This window comes from Bombus pascuorum, chromosome 2 (genome assembly GCF_905332965.1).
Source record: "Bombus pascuorum chromosome 2, iyBomPasc1.1, whole genome shotgun sequence".
NCBI lineage: Eukaryota > Metazoa > Arthropoda > Insecta > Hymenoptera > Apidae > Bombus > Bombus pascuorum.
In genome coordinates this window covers 1,516,319-1,529,542 of record NC_083489.1, presented here as the reverse complement: position 1 = coordinate 1,529,542, position 13,224 = coordinate 1,516,319, and the positions used below count along the sequence as shown (strand labels likewise).

Genomic DNA, 13,224 nt, shown 5'->3' with positions numbered 1-13,224 from the left:
TTTTATATTAGTTTATTGAATTATGCACGAACGTAATAATAGAAATAGAACGAAATGGATCGTACCTAATTCAATAAAATAATATAAAATAGAAATTGTTGTTCATAATATTTCCAAAGCGAAAAAGGCCATCTTCGTGATCTTTAATTGCTGTTCATGCTCTAATAATGTAATACAATACGTGGAATAATGATATTTCTAACAGAGGAAAATACTTGTTACTAGCAGACGTTCTGTTCGGAGAATGGAATATTCGGCTCATATTAGAATGTTCAGATATTAGCATACTCGGCGGATAGAGTGGAGTTTCTATCGCATCGACTTCACCTCTCCGAGAGAGACATAACAAGAAGCATTACTCCGCTTTTCATTGTTCTGAAAGCTAATTGAAACCGTTTGATAAGATCTCCTTCAATACGTGTCTAATAAGAGACAAAGCAGAAAAAGGACAGCATAAATTCGATGCATTTCGTTGCAGATACGAGAACGGCGAAGAGGAGCACTGCCTGGAGCTGTGGAACAGGGATGGTAAAGGGCTGAAGTGGAACGACAGCCCGTGCAGCTTCGAGACGTTCTTCGTGTGCGAGGTGCAGTGATCGATCGATCGACCAACAGGATTGACGAAAAACAGGATCTGAAAGTCATCGATACACGGGATTCGATTCACGATACATCGACTTACCTATCGAGTCATCCTGCCAGCTATTGCCTCGTCGACTTTGTTTTTCCTCCGGGACCTCGAAACAAAATAGAAAAAGTGACTTTTTCTGTGTGTGCGCGTGCATGTGTGTGTCTGTGTGTGTGTGTAAGTGCGTGTATTCCACGTAGACGAGCGTTTTAAGCGTCTTGCGGATCGATGGATCGCGGGCAAATGGATGCCGAACGTAAAGAAACAGATGGCGAACACGATGATTAGGATACAGAGATGTTTTTGTGAAGCAAATTTTTGTGGAATGGCCTGAAGCCTGTGCTTGGATTTTTATCTGAAAATGGCGGTTTCGTTACAACAAATATGCCTTATTTCTGCTACTGTAAAAAGCACTAGTTCTACTTGTTCGTAGAATATTTTTATAGTAAGTAGAAACGATGAGAATTTTCTTTACTGGTGGATAAGAACTGACGAAAGAATGGTTTACAATGATTATTTTAGTGGCCTACTAACGTTCACGTTGTATGATACTATTTGCTTATTAAATTTAGCAATTACGAAGTAAGGACTCGTAAGTTTTAACGTGGATGTTAGCGATAATATATTAGTCGTTTGTCGTTAACGCAAAGAAGCCTGTGTTTGGATAATGGATACTTTTTTTCGAAAATGGATAAGCTGGAGCTTGTGTGCTACTTTTTCTTCGATGATAGAGACGTAGAATTATAGTTGCGTCGTTGACGAAAGCTCCAACAAAAATGCGACCGTTGTTGGTAACCAGGCGGAAAGTCAGGGAATTTTCAAATTTTGCCAATCGATGGAATCACGGTTGTTCGAAAAGAATTTCGAATTCCATAGATTTGCAAAATTTCTGGTTTCTAATCCTAAGATATTTCCTCTTTTTCTTTCGGTTTCATTACCAAAAGCTTGTTGCTAACGTTGAAAATGTCGAGATAAGAAATCAAAAGACTTTAAAGTGGGCGTGTCGATTAACGACGACTTAACAGAATAATGTAAGCTTCTATTTTCTAATTAATATCTGAATTAAATAACGAAAGAAATAAAGAAATAAATTCTACATCGATGGTCGAAAATTATTAGCGATCGATTTAATGTAAGCGACGAGCAGAATTCGCAAAATCGGAATTCTGCGCGAACTTCCATGATTTTATTTTTCACGAGTTCATTGGGCGTTGAAGTGGAAACCCCCGACGTCGGAAACGACGCTGTACATGACATCATTTAGCGCTATGCAATAAAACCCAAGTTACATTATTAATACTCCGTGATATTTTTTTCCCTCGTCGTTCTCCAAATGCCAAAATAAAATCACTTTAATCGTTTTGGTTAAAATAAAAGATACGTAAATCGTAAAATTCGTCGTCAATCGTCATACGCGTTCGTAATTACACACTTGTTAATTCGAATCAAGAAAAAGTTATTCGTTCTAGGACTCGTTCGATGGTACTTTTAAATTCGTTTGCAATTTCATATACTCTTTTCTTTCGCTTCTTCGCTATCTTACAAAATGATAGAATTTTATCAATTGAAAACCTAATTATCGACCGAAGCCAGATGTTTTTAACTATTTATAAAACCTTTTACATTACCAACTGCGCATAAAATAATTCATAGTTGGTAGTTTTAGTTCCCTCTCAGTCCGTACAATAAAACTTGTGCATCCACTTCTACGTTCTTTATGATTCTCGTAAAAGAGTCATAACACAAGCATCTGGTTTCCACTAAAAAAGAAAAAAAAAAACAAAATTCAAAGAATAAGGAAACATACGAAAGGATAGGCAAGATACGCAGAAAAAAGACTCCAAGCTTGACATGATGGGTTTAATAAAATTTGAAATGTCGCTACCATACACAAATGGCTGAACTGTCAAACATCCCATGTAGTGAACGAACAGGACCGTAGATAAAAACAAGTCGCGGTTTAGTCGGTGGCTGATCGTTCTCCGATTGCACGTTTCAGCGAGTGGAAACAGGATCTCGCGTTTCGTACCGGGATGGATGTCGGTTTGTTGTTCGCGGCTGACGTCGCGTCGCGGCGTCGAAGCGTCCAAACGCGTTCGAATATTGTGAACAAGCACGGGAGCCGAGCTTATTGAAAAGGACAGAAAAACCGATGATAAAACGAGGGAAAAAAAGGCAGAAGAGAAAGGAAAAAAAAATAGAAAAACGAACGAACGAACCGACCAGAAAAAAGCACGCAACTGTAATGAAAGTTGCTCTCCCGGAACGTTGTATTCCCGTAACGAATCTTTCCGGTCGACGTGGCCCATGCTTCGTCGTTTCAACGTTCTTCCATCGTTGCCGCGCCGCCCCTTTCCTTTTTAGCCGATACAACCCATCAACGTGCGAGTCCCCTCTACAGGATTGACAGAACCAATTAGTGGTTCCGTCGATTTTTCGCCGTTTCGGGGGGAGGGCAACAATACTCCGGAAAGAGGTAGTGAGCTGGTAGAAAAAGGAAAACAAAAAACAAAAAATAAAAAAGAGAAAACCGGACGGCGTTAAAGCGACTGTAAAAGCATGCGGCTGAAAAAGGGGCAGGAATAGAGAAGACTGGCAAAGGGTAATGAAAATGAAACGATAGGATGGTGAGATTACGTCACTTGCGATTTCCATGGACCATAAGAATTCGAGTTGTTCGAAGAGGTAAGAGCGGTATAGCTTTAATTAGTCACGCCGGAGAGTAGCCTATTAGAAGTAGTTGATGTCTTGTAATATTCGCTTTGTAAATGAAAGATAAGAATAGACGTAACTTGTTTTTATTCCGAAGCATTTATACAGCGACGTTTCCTTAAATCGTTTACTACAACAATTGTGATGAAGTTAGCTAAGTTTTATGCATACTTGATACAAAAGACGAAACTTTGGTTTCATATCTAACAGGATGTGCGTATGTATTTCAATTGATTTTAATTAACTCGTATCTCTTTCATACTTATAACACGCGTTTGATAATAGTCTGAATTATCATCTGAAAGTTGACGAACTTTAAAACAAAGAATCAATCGAGTATTAAATATAAAATATATGTTACCTTATTTATGTTCCATAAGGTAGATATTTTTTTATCGCGCAGTCTGATCGGAGTTAATAGTAATCTTCAGTTGGTAATGTTTCTTTCCATTGTTCTGCGCGTTGGTATTCGCCATTTACGTTGTCCAAAATATTGGTTAATGATGGTACAAGCATCGACGAGGTGCAAAATGGACGTGACATCACCGACGAGATATCAGTAAACGATACAAGTAAATTTGTACTCGGCGAAAAACGGAATGCGCTCTAGTGGTCGATATCACGATGGGTACTTTATCGACCAATGTATATTTGATGTTCGAATGACCAGTGCTGCATCATAGTCGATGTACAGAATAGACGAGACACGAAATGCTTTTTTATGTTCACGTTTTGGAGGTTATCTGACCACCTTGCCATTTTCGTGTTACGTGCGACTGTCGGTACGTTCGATACAGTCGATTCGGTACATAATACCACAGGCGAAATACAGCAAGTCATAGAAAGCTGCATGCATGAACTTTGTTTACGTATTACTTTTAAAATGTATGTACGAATCCTGTTGACGACTGCCATATGCTATATAAAATGATGCAGTACAAAGTGTTACATCTAAAATATCTTTCTTTTTATCAAAGACACGTATAAAAAAGTTTCACAACTTTATGAGCTAGATCTTACATATTTACCGACGTATGTTAGAAAGCGCAAAGTAAGGATTTCAGTGAAGGGAAATCTTCCAAGAAAATCGCAAAGTAGAGGGACTGAAAAGAAGCAAAACTCTGATAACTGAGTGTAGTATACAAAACAACAATGTTTTATTTGAAACAACATACAATCATGTGCCACATATGTTCCTTAAAGCCGTCGGTTTGCGCGTTCCGCGAGACGATTGGTCGACGATATTACTCGTAACGTAGAAATAATGTGTGCATACGGGATATCTGTCAATGGCTTCGTCGTTTTATTAACGTACCATATGCCTCGTCCGCCATCTTTCCCTGATCTGTCGCGGAGCTCGCAAACCTCGTTTATCCTCTTTAATGCTTATCAATGTTACCATTTTTTTTTATCAATCTTTATCTTTTTTTGGTAATTTTATTTTATCATTAATATAATCTTGTTTCGTTTTTTTCCCATTAAAAATGTACGCAGACACAAATACAACGCCTCTTTGTTTGAGGCTGTCGAAAAAAGATCTCCAGTTGGCGAGGTTTTTCGTCGCTAAACTTACTTCTCTGCTGGTCTACGCTAATCCTAAGGTATATTTTTTTCTCTCTTGTCGCTAATATCCTCGGTGGTGAAAACGAAGAAGCACGAACGAGGACACTCGAAAGAGATCACGATCTCGGTCCTATCGTACCTCCTTTTTCCTTTTTCATTTTTTCTCAATCGTTTCTTCTTCGTTATGTACATAGACGAGTATACGCACGAGTATACATACAAATTGGTATAATCGTTTATACTGTTTCTACGCGCGTTCGTATTTATCATATCTAAAATCGTGATGTACGCGGCGATCCTTTAACCCGTTTCAATTTTTCTTTTCCTTTATCCTTATTTGTTTTTCTTTTTTTTTTTTTTCAAACGTAGCTCTTCTGTTTCGTTTGTTTCACACAAAAATGGCCATCGTATGGCCGCGCTATCGACTTCGTTATCTTTGTATGTATCGGACTAATCTATCTTAGGGTCCACTGAGGGATGCGATCCTTTTGGACTTGATCTATCGTGAATGATGACCTGGACTCTTCCGATCCGTTGTGTATTATTTTAACGATCGTAGTACTGGTTGATCCGTCGCTAATATTGCTACAATTGTTGCTTCGTCATTGCCGTTTTGTTTTTCTTTTTAACGGTACTGAATCGAAGCTTTAGATTACGTGATAAATGGCGTATGAAAGGTCTTTTGATTTTGGTGTTTACAATTTGTACATTTTGTTCGACTTCGTATAGAAAACAATGCCAAACGTATAAATAATGAGAAACTTCTAATAAATCTTTAATAAAATGTTCAATATTCATATCATACATAACGAGATTATATATGATAAAAGTTCAGTTTAATAACGAAACAAACATTGAAGCGCTCTTTACGTTCAATGAGTATAATTTAGAGAGAAATTTGTGAAATTGTATTTCGTTGTATTTTCCAGTGAAACGATAGCAAATCGATCGAGAAGAGAACAAAGTTCTGTAGTTTCTTAGTGCCAAAGAATTTTTGAAAATGTGCCGGTCAAATTTATTTAATTAAATACAGTTGCTGTCGTTGCGACCATCGCAAACGTTACTACCGTTCAACGTTACGTTAAATTCCGTTGTTACTGTGAAAAGAAAATTAATCGCTCGACGATGTTACTGATATGCTTATATTCAGCCAACGGATTTCTAATTTGCTGCGTTTCCTTTTTTTTTCTTTTTTTTCATTCGTTACTCGATCTTGCTTATAAAAATTATTTGGCACATCATCGTTTCGTCCACACTGATGAAAAACAATCGTTTCTAGAATAAAATGACGATGATCCGTCGATCGGAAGAGTCCTGGTGGGAGATGAATACGCAAAGGACACGAATCTCGGATGAAAATAGCGAAAGGAAGCCTATCGTTCGTGTAAGGACAACTAGTCTACAATTACGGGTACGAGAGTCTTCGGAGATCACGAGTACGACGCTGAAAAATCATCATTAAGGCCGCTATTTCGTGTGTGCGCACGATTGTTAGGTTTACATAAGTTAGTTTCTACTATCAACGCCTTCTTGCACAATAATTTACGAATAATACCAGTAAGTTGAGAGAGAGAGATAGAGAGGCAACAAGTTTTAAGTTATACGTTTCTGTTACGCAAATAGTTGGTATAATTTTACAGTTTTGTATAGAATAAGACGATCATAAGAATTTTTATAGAACAATTTTATATTCTATAATCTAGATGGTAATCTGTAAAATTCAATTATAAAATTTCATTAATAAGATTTAATTCATTTGTGCAAGAAAGCCGACGTTATCTCCTTCTCGTGTTGTACCGATTACAATCGCTTGCCGTGATCGGATTATCACTTTCTTCTAAAGAAAATGTGTCTCATCTAATACGTCGTTTATGAAACAACTGTAAACCAAGAAATCATAGTTACCGATGAAATTTAAGTTTTACACCTACTGTCCTTCTGTCTTCTTCCTTAAATTAACACTATCGTATCTTTATCGTTAATTGGACTTTCAATTTTTACGTCAGAGATTATTTTCTCGGTAATGAAAGCGACTGTCGATTGTTTTAACATCACACCACATCGATTATTGTTCGACGTTAGTTTCGTCGGACTTATAGCTGCTCGATTCTCGATTAAAGCGCGCGATCGTTTCGATGATCGTCGAGCCATTGAAGAGGAAGAAATATCTGAGCTTTATCAAGAAACGTATTCGTTGTATCAACGCGAATTTTCCGCACGAAACTCACGTTCGTTCAAAGGATGATGATCCATCTTTTAAATACAAACACGTATCGTCAAGTTTAGTTCGTTCTAGAGTTATATGAAATTGCGTTTGATTATCTTCGATTAGTATCTATTAATTATGATCGTGTGTGCGCACACGATGAAAAAAAATGTCGTGTTTGTGTCGGATGGAAACAGCGTTTAAGATCTCACGTCGACCGGAAATATGGGTAAAAGCTTACGCCTGTCTTTTAGATACTTAACAGTAGCAGATAAAGATACATTAGTTACGGCATAATCGACACGCCTCGTCGGTATCTCTTTTTCTCTTTTTCCTTCCATATACTTGTTTCGAAAAGAGTAACCAATAATCTCGTTCTCTCTACGTACGTTCGCGTCGTTCCTTAACAACGTAACATTTCCATTATCTTTAACAACAACAGTAACAACAGTGTTTTGTCCGATAGCAACGTATTATAAGTTAGAATTGCGATTTCCATAAATTTGTATTCTTTATTTTATTTTCGGTTAAATCCAGCACTCGTGTCTCGTCCTCGAATCAATCGTGTCGTTCGACTTCTCGAAAAGCCGACAGAAAGTGCTTTAAAAATCGGCGAACGTTATAAATTAATCGATACGATAGATTTTTCTCGTGGAATTTTCCTGAGCAAACGTCGTTTCAAATGTGTGATTCGTTTCATCTCGTTTGAACGCACGAGGAGTCGAAACAAGTGCTTCTCTAAACGGAATTGTCGACGTGCGGTATAAGCCACAATAGCGAAACCTCGGAAACCGATGATCGATGGATTTTCAAAACCCAAACTATCTAAGAGCCGAAAATTTCAAAATCTAATAATGACACCAGGTAGTTTTCATCACAATTATCGGACAACAAGAAACAATCTCGAAATAGTTGCAACTTTCTTTTCTCGTAATTCGATTCTTCCGCAACTCCGTTTCGAATTTTCGTGATCGAGAAATTGTAGTAGCATTTTTACAGCGAAGATATACATTTTCGTTTCTCATTGCAAATTCATTTCATGAAAATCGATTGAATATGGTAAAAAAAAAAAAAAAATAAAAGAACGAAATTCTCTTTCCAATGTTTACTTTGTGACTTACACGGTACAATGCGTTCTATGTACAGCGGACGTAATTTTAGAACATTAATCCTATCTCTGTCGATTTTCCTACACACACACACACACAAAATCTTTGTTTTTTCTGCGAGTGGCTCAAAAGAATTGCCTCTTTTTCAACTACTCCTTACGAGGATAGACTTTATATTCCTTTCTTTTTTTTTTCTTTTTTTGGCTTTTTATTTATAGAAATTGCGAAGTGTCAGGTTCTTGAATAGGCGCGAAAGCTTTGAACGATCACGCGATCGTATCGACGCTTCTAAAAAATATTTCACCTTAATGGTTACACGCTTGAAATTCACTGTTTCAGGCACCGTTACGTATAGTAAAATATTTTAACTCCGAATTTACTCTCTGCATTTCTTACCGATCGAATTTTAAAATGCAACAAGAGCCAGCAAAGATTAATTCTTTGAATATTTACCAAATTAATAAAGAGAAAATTTGGTTAAAAATTATGAGACGATATTTAGTTTATCCTTCGAGTTGGGTATTATGATTAGAGTAATTTTAAGGTGGATTGCATTCAAACTATATTCGCAAAGAAATTAATTCTTTTAATAGCACACTAGTAAAGCGTATTAGTATAATAGCAACGTGTAAGTATAATATCGGTGCTTTCAATCGTAGTAATAATTACAATTTAAACAGTTTGAACATTCTTCAAATTGTTGATCGTACAGAACACCAAAAACACAATGACAAATTAATATACCCTGGATACTATTTTAATTTTGTTAAGAAAGAAAGAAAAATACATCCGATGAAACTATCACGAAGCGTACAATATTTTTTCACTATCGTATACTTTTCGTTAATGAAGATTGTTACGATAAAGAAAGTGTCGAAATATCCAAGCTAATAATCGTCACTGGATCATCCTGTTCACTGCTTTTTTTAATTAAAGATTTGAAACGCGACACCTGACACTTCTCGATGCAATTTTATTTAATCGTTACGCTCGGTGGTGGATCTTTATTACGTGTACTTTTTTTTTTTCTTGTTGTTGAGCATATTACGTCCTCGAAATAAGTTTCTTTTAGAATATTTCATTGTTCTTTTTACCACAATATACATACTTAACGTATAATAGTAGCTCGTGTGTACATTACGTATTAAATATATATGTATATATGTATATATGACATACTCAAATGTCATAGTTATATCTTGTATGGTACACATTGACAATTTACCATCAAGATGTCGACAGATTTTCTTATTTCCATCTTTTTTAATATATAGTTTTTATTTCCTCGTTTTCGTTCTTTCGTAGCATTTTGCTCGCCTTGGCGTTCGTTTTAACGAACAATTGTTGGCTCGAAGTCGACGCCCTATTTTTGGAAAAAGGGCCGATATTTCGTACAAAGTTTTAACGAGATTCTCAAAAGACTTAGGAATTTTCAATAACTACCTATTGTATTGTTGCTGCCTGAATAATAACTTACGTGGTTTGGTTTCTTTATTTTTTCCAGTTTTATCCAGGTTCGTGTTGTTTCGTTCTCCCTGTCTCTGTAACAGGCACAACATCGCCTGCAAACATCACTCATGGTTCCAAACCTCAATTCTATCATGCTTATGTTTTACAATAAAAATAATTCTTGACATTACAGAGATCGTCTGTTACGAACAGTTGTCAATTTCAAAAACAATGATTTATTACCGCTTAATATAAATGTGCAAATTTCAAGCTTGAATTCAACAGTTCTAAACAAATGGAAAAATAAAAGTTTCCGAGTTTTCAGATTTTCTCCAAGAATCTCTCCAAGCTGCACGACGTATGTATCAGACAAGAACATCAATAATCGAAGGAAATAAATAAACTAATCGTTGCACGTTTCACGTAAGAAGGTCAATCGAACGAAACCAACAATCAGTGTCATATACGCGATCGAAATAGCATAAATACACTCGATTCTCTGCTTACAACCCTTATTTCAACTACCCTTCAAGCGACACACTTTCCAACGAAACGTGTGAATCGTCCTTTTTCAAAAGTTTCATCTACCCCCCAAAAATTCTATTTTAAAAGAGAAATGTTATCGTAGGACAGTAGCAAAGACTCGAAACGAATCGTGTTCGTCCAAGAATTTCAATGTGATACGATCACAAGAATGAACACTGCGCACTTCCGGCTCTTCGTGGCGAAGACAGACAGACCTTGGAAAACGTGGTCGTGGTTAAAAGTTTGTTCATCGAGAGAAAAACGATCGTGATCTCGATATTCTTCATAGGCACTGAACGTTCTTCCCGTGCACCAGACTTGTTTTTGTATTCTTCGATAATTTCTTCCCTCGTCTTCTTCGGTAATTTCTTCCCTCGTCTTCTTCCATTATTTCTCCCCTCGTGTTTTTCCATCGCTGCTCGAAACGGCTCGGCTTCGAGGGTTTCTCGTATTCGAGGGATGGCCTCGACGAGGCAACGAGGCAACAACTCGTTGTCCAAAATGGCGAAAGCGAGTTACACCGCTCCCTAAGGACGCTTATGATCGCGCTGACGTGGCTGGGCAATCGTGGCCGCTTCTCTACGATCACAGAACTGTCTCCATCTCGGCGATTTCCGTTCTGGCTGCGTCGTCGTCCGGAATCCTAAATACAATAATCGATTTCATTCGTTAGCTTGGACAAAGACAAAAAAAAAGAAGATAATTGGGAGGGATAATTGGGCGAGGAGAAGCCTCCTCGAAAGAAAAAGAAAAAAAAAGAAAAAAAGGTATAGAATCGAGGAAAAACAGTGGGAAAATTAAGAAACGATAGATACACGTTGGCGAGGAAGAATGCGAATTCCAAACAATCCCATAAATTCGAATATGAAATTTTTGTATGGTATATCTAATGATCGAACTTTCAGCGACTATCTGTTTGTTGTAACATAAGTGAAAAGTTCAATAAATTATGCTAAATATTTACGTGGACGCTAAGGTAAATGGATATTGGAAAATTTTTGCTTGTTCGACGCTATATAAATTTCCAAATTTCAACTGTGAACTGCGAAACTTTAAACAAATGAAAAAATTGAAATTTCTTACCACGCAAGATAAAAAAGGCGAAGAATATGTCTTTTCTTCGAGCGAAGAATATTTGTCGAGGGTGAGAATCTTCTAATACTCTAAATACTTTAAAGTGGAAGATACTTTCATGTAATGCTAACATTGTTATTACATTATAATCACGTCGTTATAGTTGAGAAATTGTGAAATAGTAACGATTTGCATAATGGCAAAGAAATAAGAAACAATTTTTTCAATGACGAGAAATGTAAATTCGATAGGAGATAAAAGCGACGAATGAGAGCAGAATAAGATTTGATCGTAAGTGTCAGCTAGACTGCAGATGAAAACTTGAAAATTTGATCATTCAATCGGTCAATCATACACTTTTCCATCGTTTATACGTCGTTTGAATTCGCAAATTTGCTAAGAGTTAACATCGATCAGGCGATAAATGATGTAAATGGCGAAATTAACAGAAATGATTTCTTCGCTTCTATTGGAAATCACTTCTGGCTCTTACGTCTATTTGTCGTGATAAATAGTAATAAGTGGAAAGCGATATAGCGAGCGATATAGTCTTTAAAGTTAAAGCACCTAGTTAAGCAAGGCCATAGCTCGAGTAGCAACTAGGATCGTACGCATCGCGCCCCTTAGTTTAGAATCTTCCGTCAACCATTTGGAAACATCCGAGAAAACTGAAATTTTATCACCTTCTTGCGTCGTCTGTATTTCTCTCTGTTCATTTGATCATTCAATCGGTCAATCTGATACACTTTTCCATCGTTTATACGTCGTTTAAATTCGTAAATTTGCTAAGAGTTAACATCAATCAGGCGATAAATGATGTAAATGGCGAAATTAACAGAAATGATTTCTTCGCTTCTATTGGAAATCACTTCTGGCTCTTACGTCTATTTGTCGTGATAAATAGTAATAAGTGGAAAGCGATATAGCGAGCGATATAGTTTTTAGCGTTAAGGCACCTAGTTAAGCAAGGTCATAGCTCGAGTAGCAACTAGGATCGTACGCATCGCGCCCCTTAGTTTAGAATCTTCCGTCAACCGTTTGAAAATATCCGAGAAAACTGAAATTTTATCACTTTCTTGCGTCGTCTGTGTTTCTCTCTGTTCATTTGATCATTCAATCGGTCAATCTGATACACTTTTCCATCGTTTATACGTCGTTTAAATTCGTAAATTTGCTAAGAGTTAACATCAATCAGGCGATAAATGATGTAAATGGCGAAATTAACAGAAATGATTTCTTCGCTTCTATTGGAAATCACTTCTGGCTCTTACGTCTATTTGTCGTGATAAATAGTAATAAGTGGAAAGCGATATAGCGAGCGATATAGTCTTTAGCGTTAAGGCACCTAATTAAGCAAGGTCATAGCTCGAGTAGCAACTAGCATCGTACGCATTGCGCCCCTTAGTTTAGAATCTTCCGTCAACCATTTGAAAATATCCGAGAAAACTGAAATTTTATCACTTTCTTGCGTCGTCTGTGTTCCTCTCTGTTCATTTGATCATTCAATCGGTCAATCTGATACACTTTTCCATCGTTTATATGTCGTTTAAATTCGCAAATTTGCTAAAAGTTAACATCGATCAGGCGATAAATGATGTAAATGGCGAAATTAACAGAAATGATTTCTTCGCTTCCATTGGAAATCACTTCTGGCTCTTACATCGTCTACCATTTCAACTATTCAATTTTCTAGAAGGTGTTTGTACGAGTTTCCTTTAATCTTTTTTCAATTAACGTGAAATGTTTGGAAAGGACGATGGCAGAGAAGTTTGTGAAAGATACACGTACGTGTTAATTGGGTTTCAGCATGTGTGCGTGTATGTGTTTATGTGTGTCTGTTTCCGTATTTGATGCTCAGGAACGTGAGGAATTTTCGACGAAACGAATCGTTGATGTAATCGAAAGTTTCTGCGCAAATATTCCACTGAGACAATCTTTGCTCGACTAGGCACGTTTTG

At 36.9% G+C, this 13,224-nt stretch overlaps 2 protein-coding genes across 11 annotated transcripts in view; one reads left to right on the top strand and one right to left on the bottom strand.

Annotated features, from left to right (window-relative positions):
• LOC132916316 (uncharacterized) overlaps positions 1-1,925 on the top strand; it is a 223,853-nt gene extending 221,928 nt beyond the window's left edge. For all 4 annotated transcript variants that reach the window (XM_060976219.1, XM_060976217.1, XM_060976218.1 and 1 more), the window contains one exon: positions 479-1,925. In XM_060976219.1, coding sequence (XP_060832202.1) covers positions 479-596 — 118 coding nt within the window. In that variant the 3' untranslated portion in view covers positions 597-1,925. The remainder of the gene's footprint in view (positions 1-478) is intronic.
• Positions 1,926-8,783: 6,858 nt separating this feature from the next.
• LOC132916863 (glutamate receptor ionotropic, NMDA 2B) overlaps positions 8,784-13,224 on the bottom strand; it is a 337,093-nt gene continuing 332,652 nt past the window's right edge. For all 7 annotated transcript variants that reach the window (XM_060977242.1, XM_060977246.1, XM_060977248.1 and 4 more), the window contains one exon: positions 8,784-10,835. In XM_060977242.1, the coding sequence (XP_060833225.1) occupies positions 10,778-10,835 (58 nt within the window). In that variant the 3' untranslated portion in view covers positions 8,784-10,777. The remainder of the gene's footprint in view (positions 10,836-13,224) is intronic.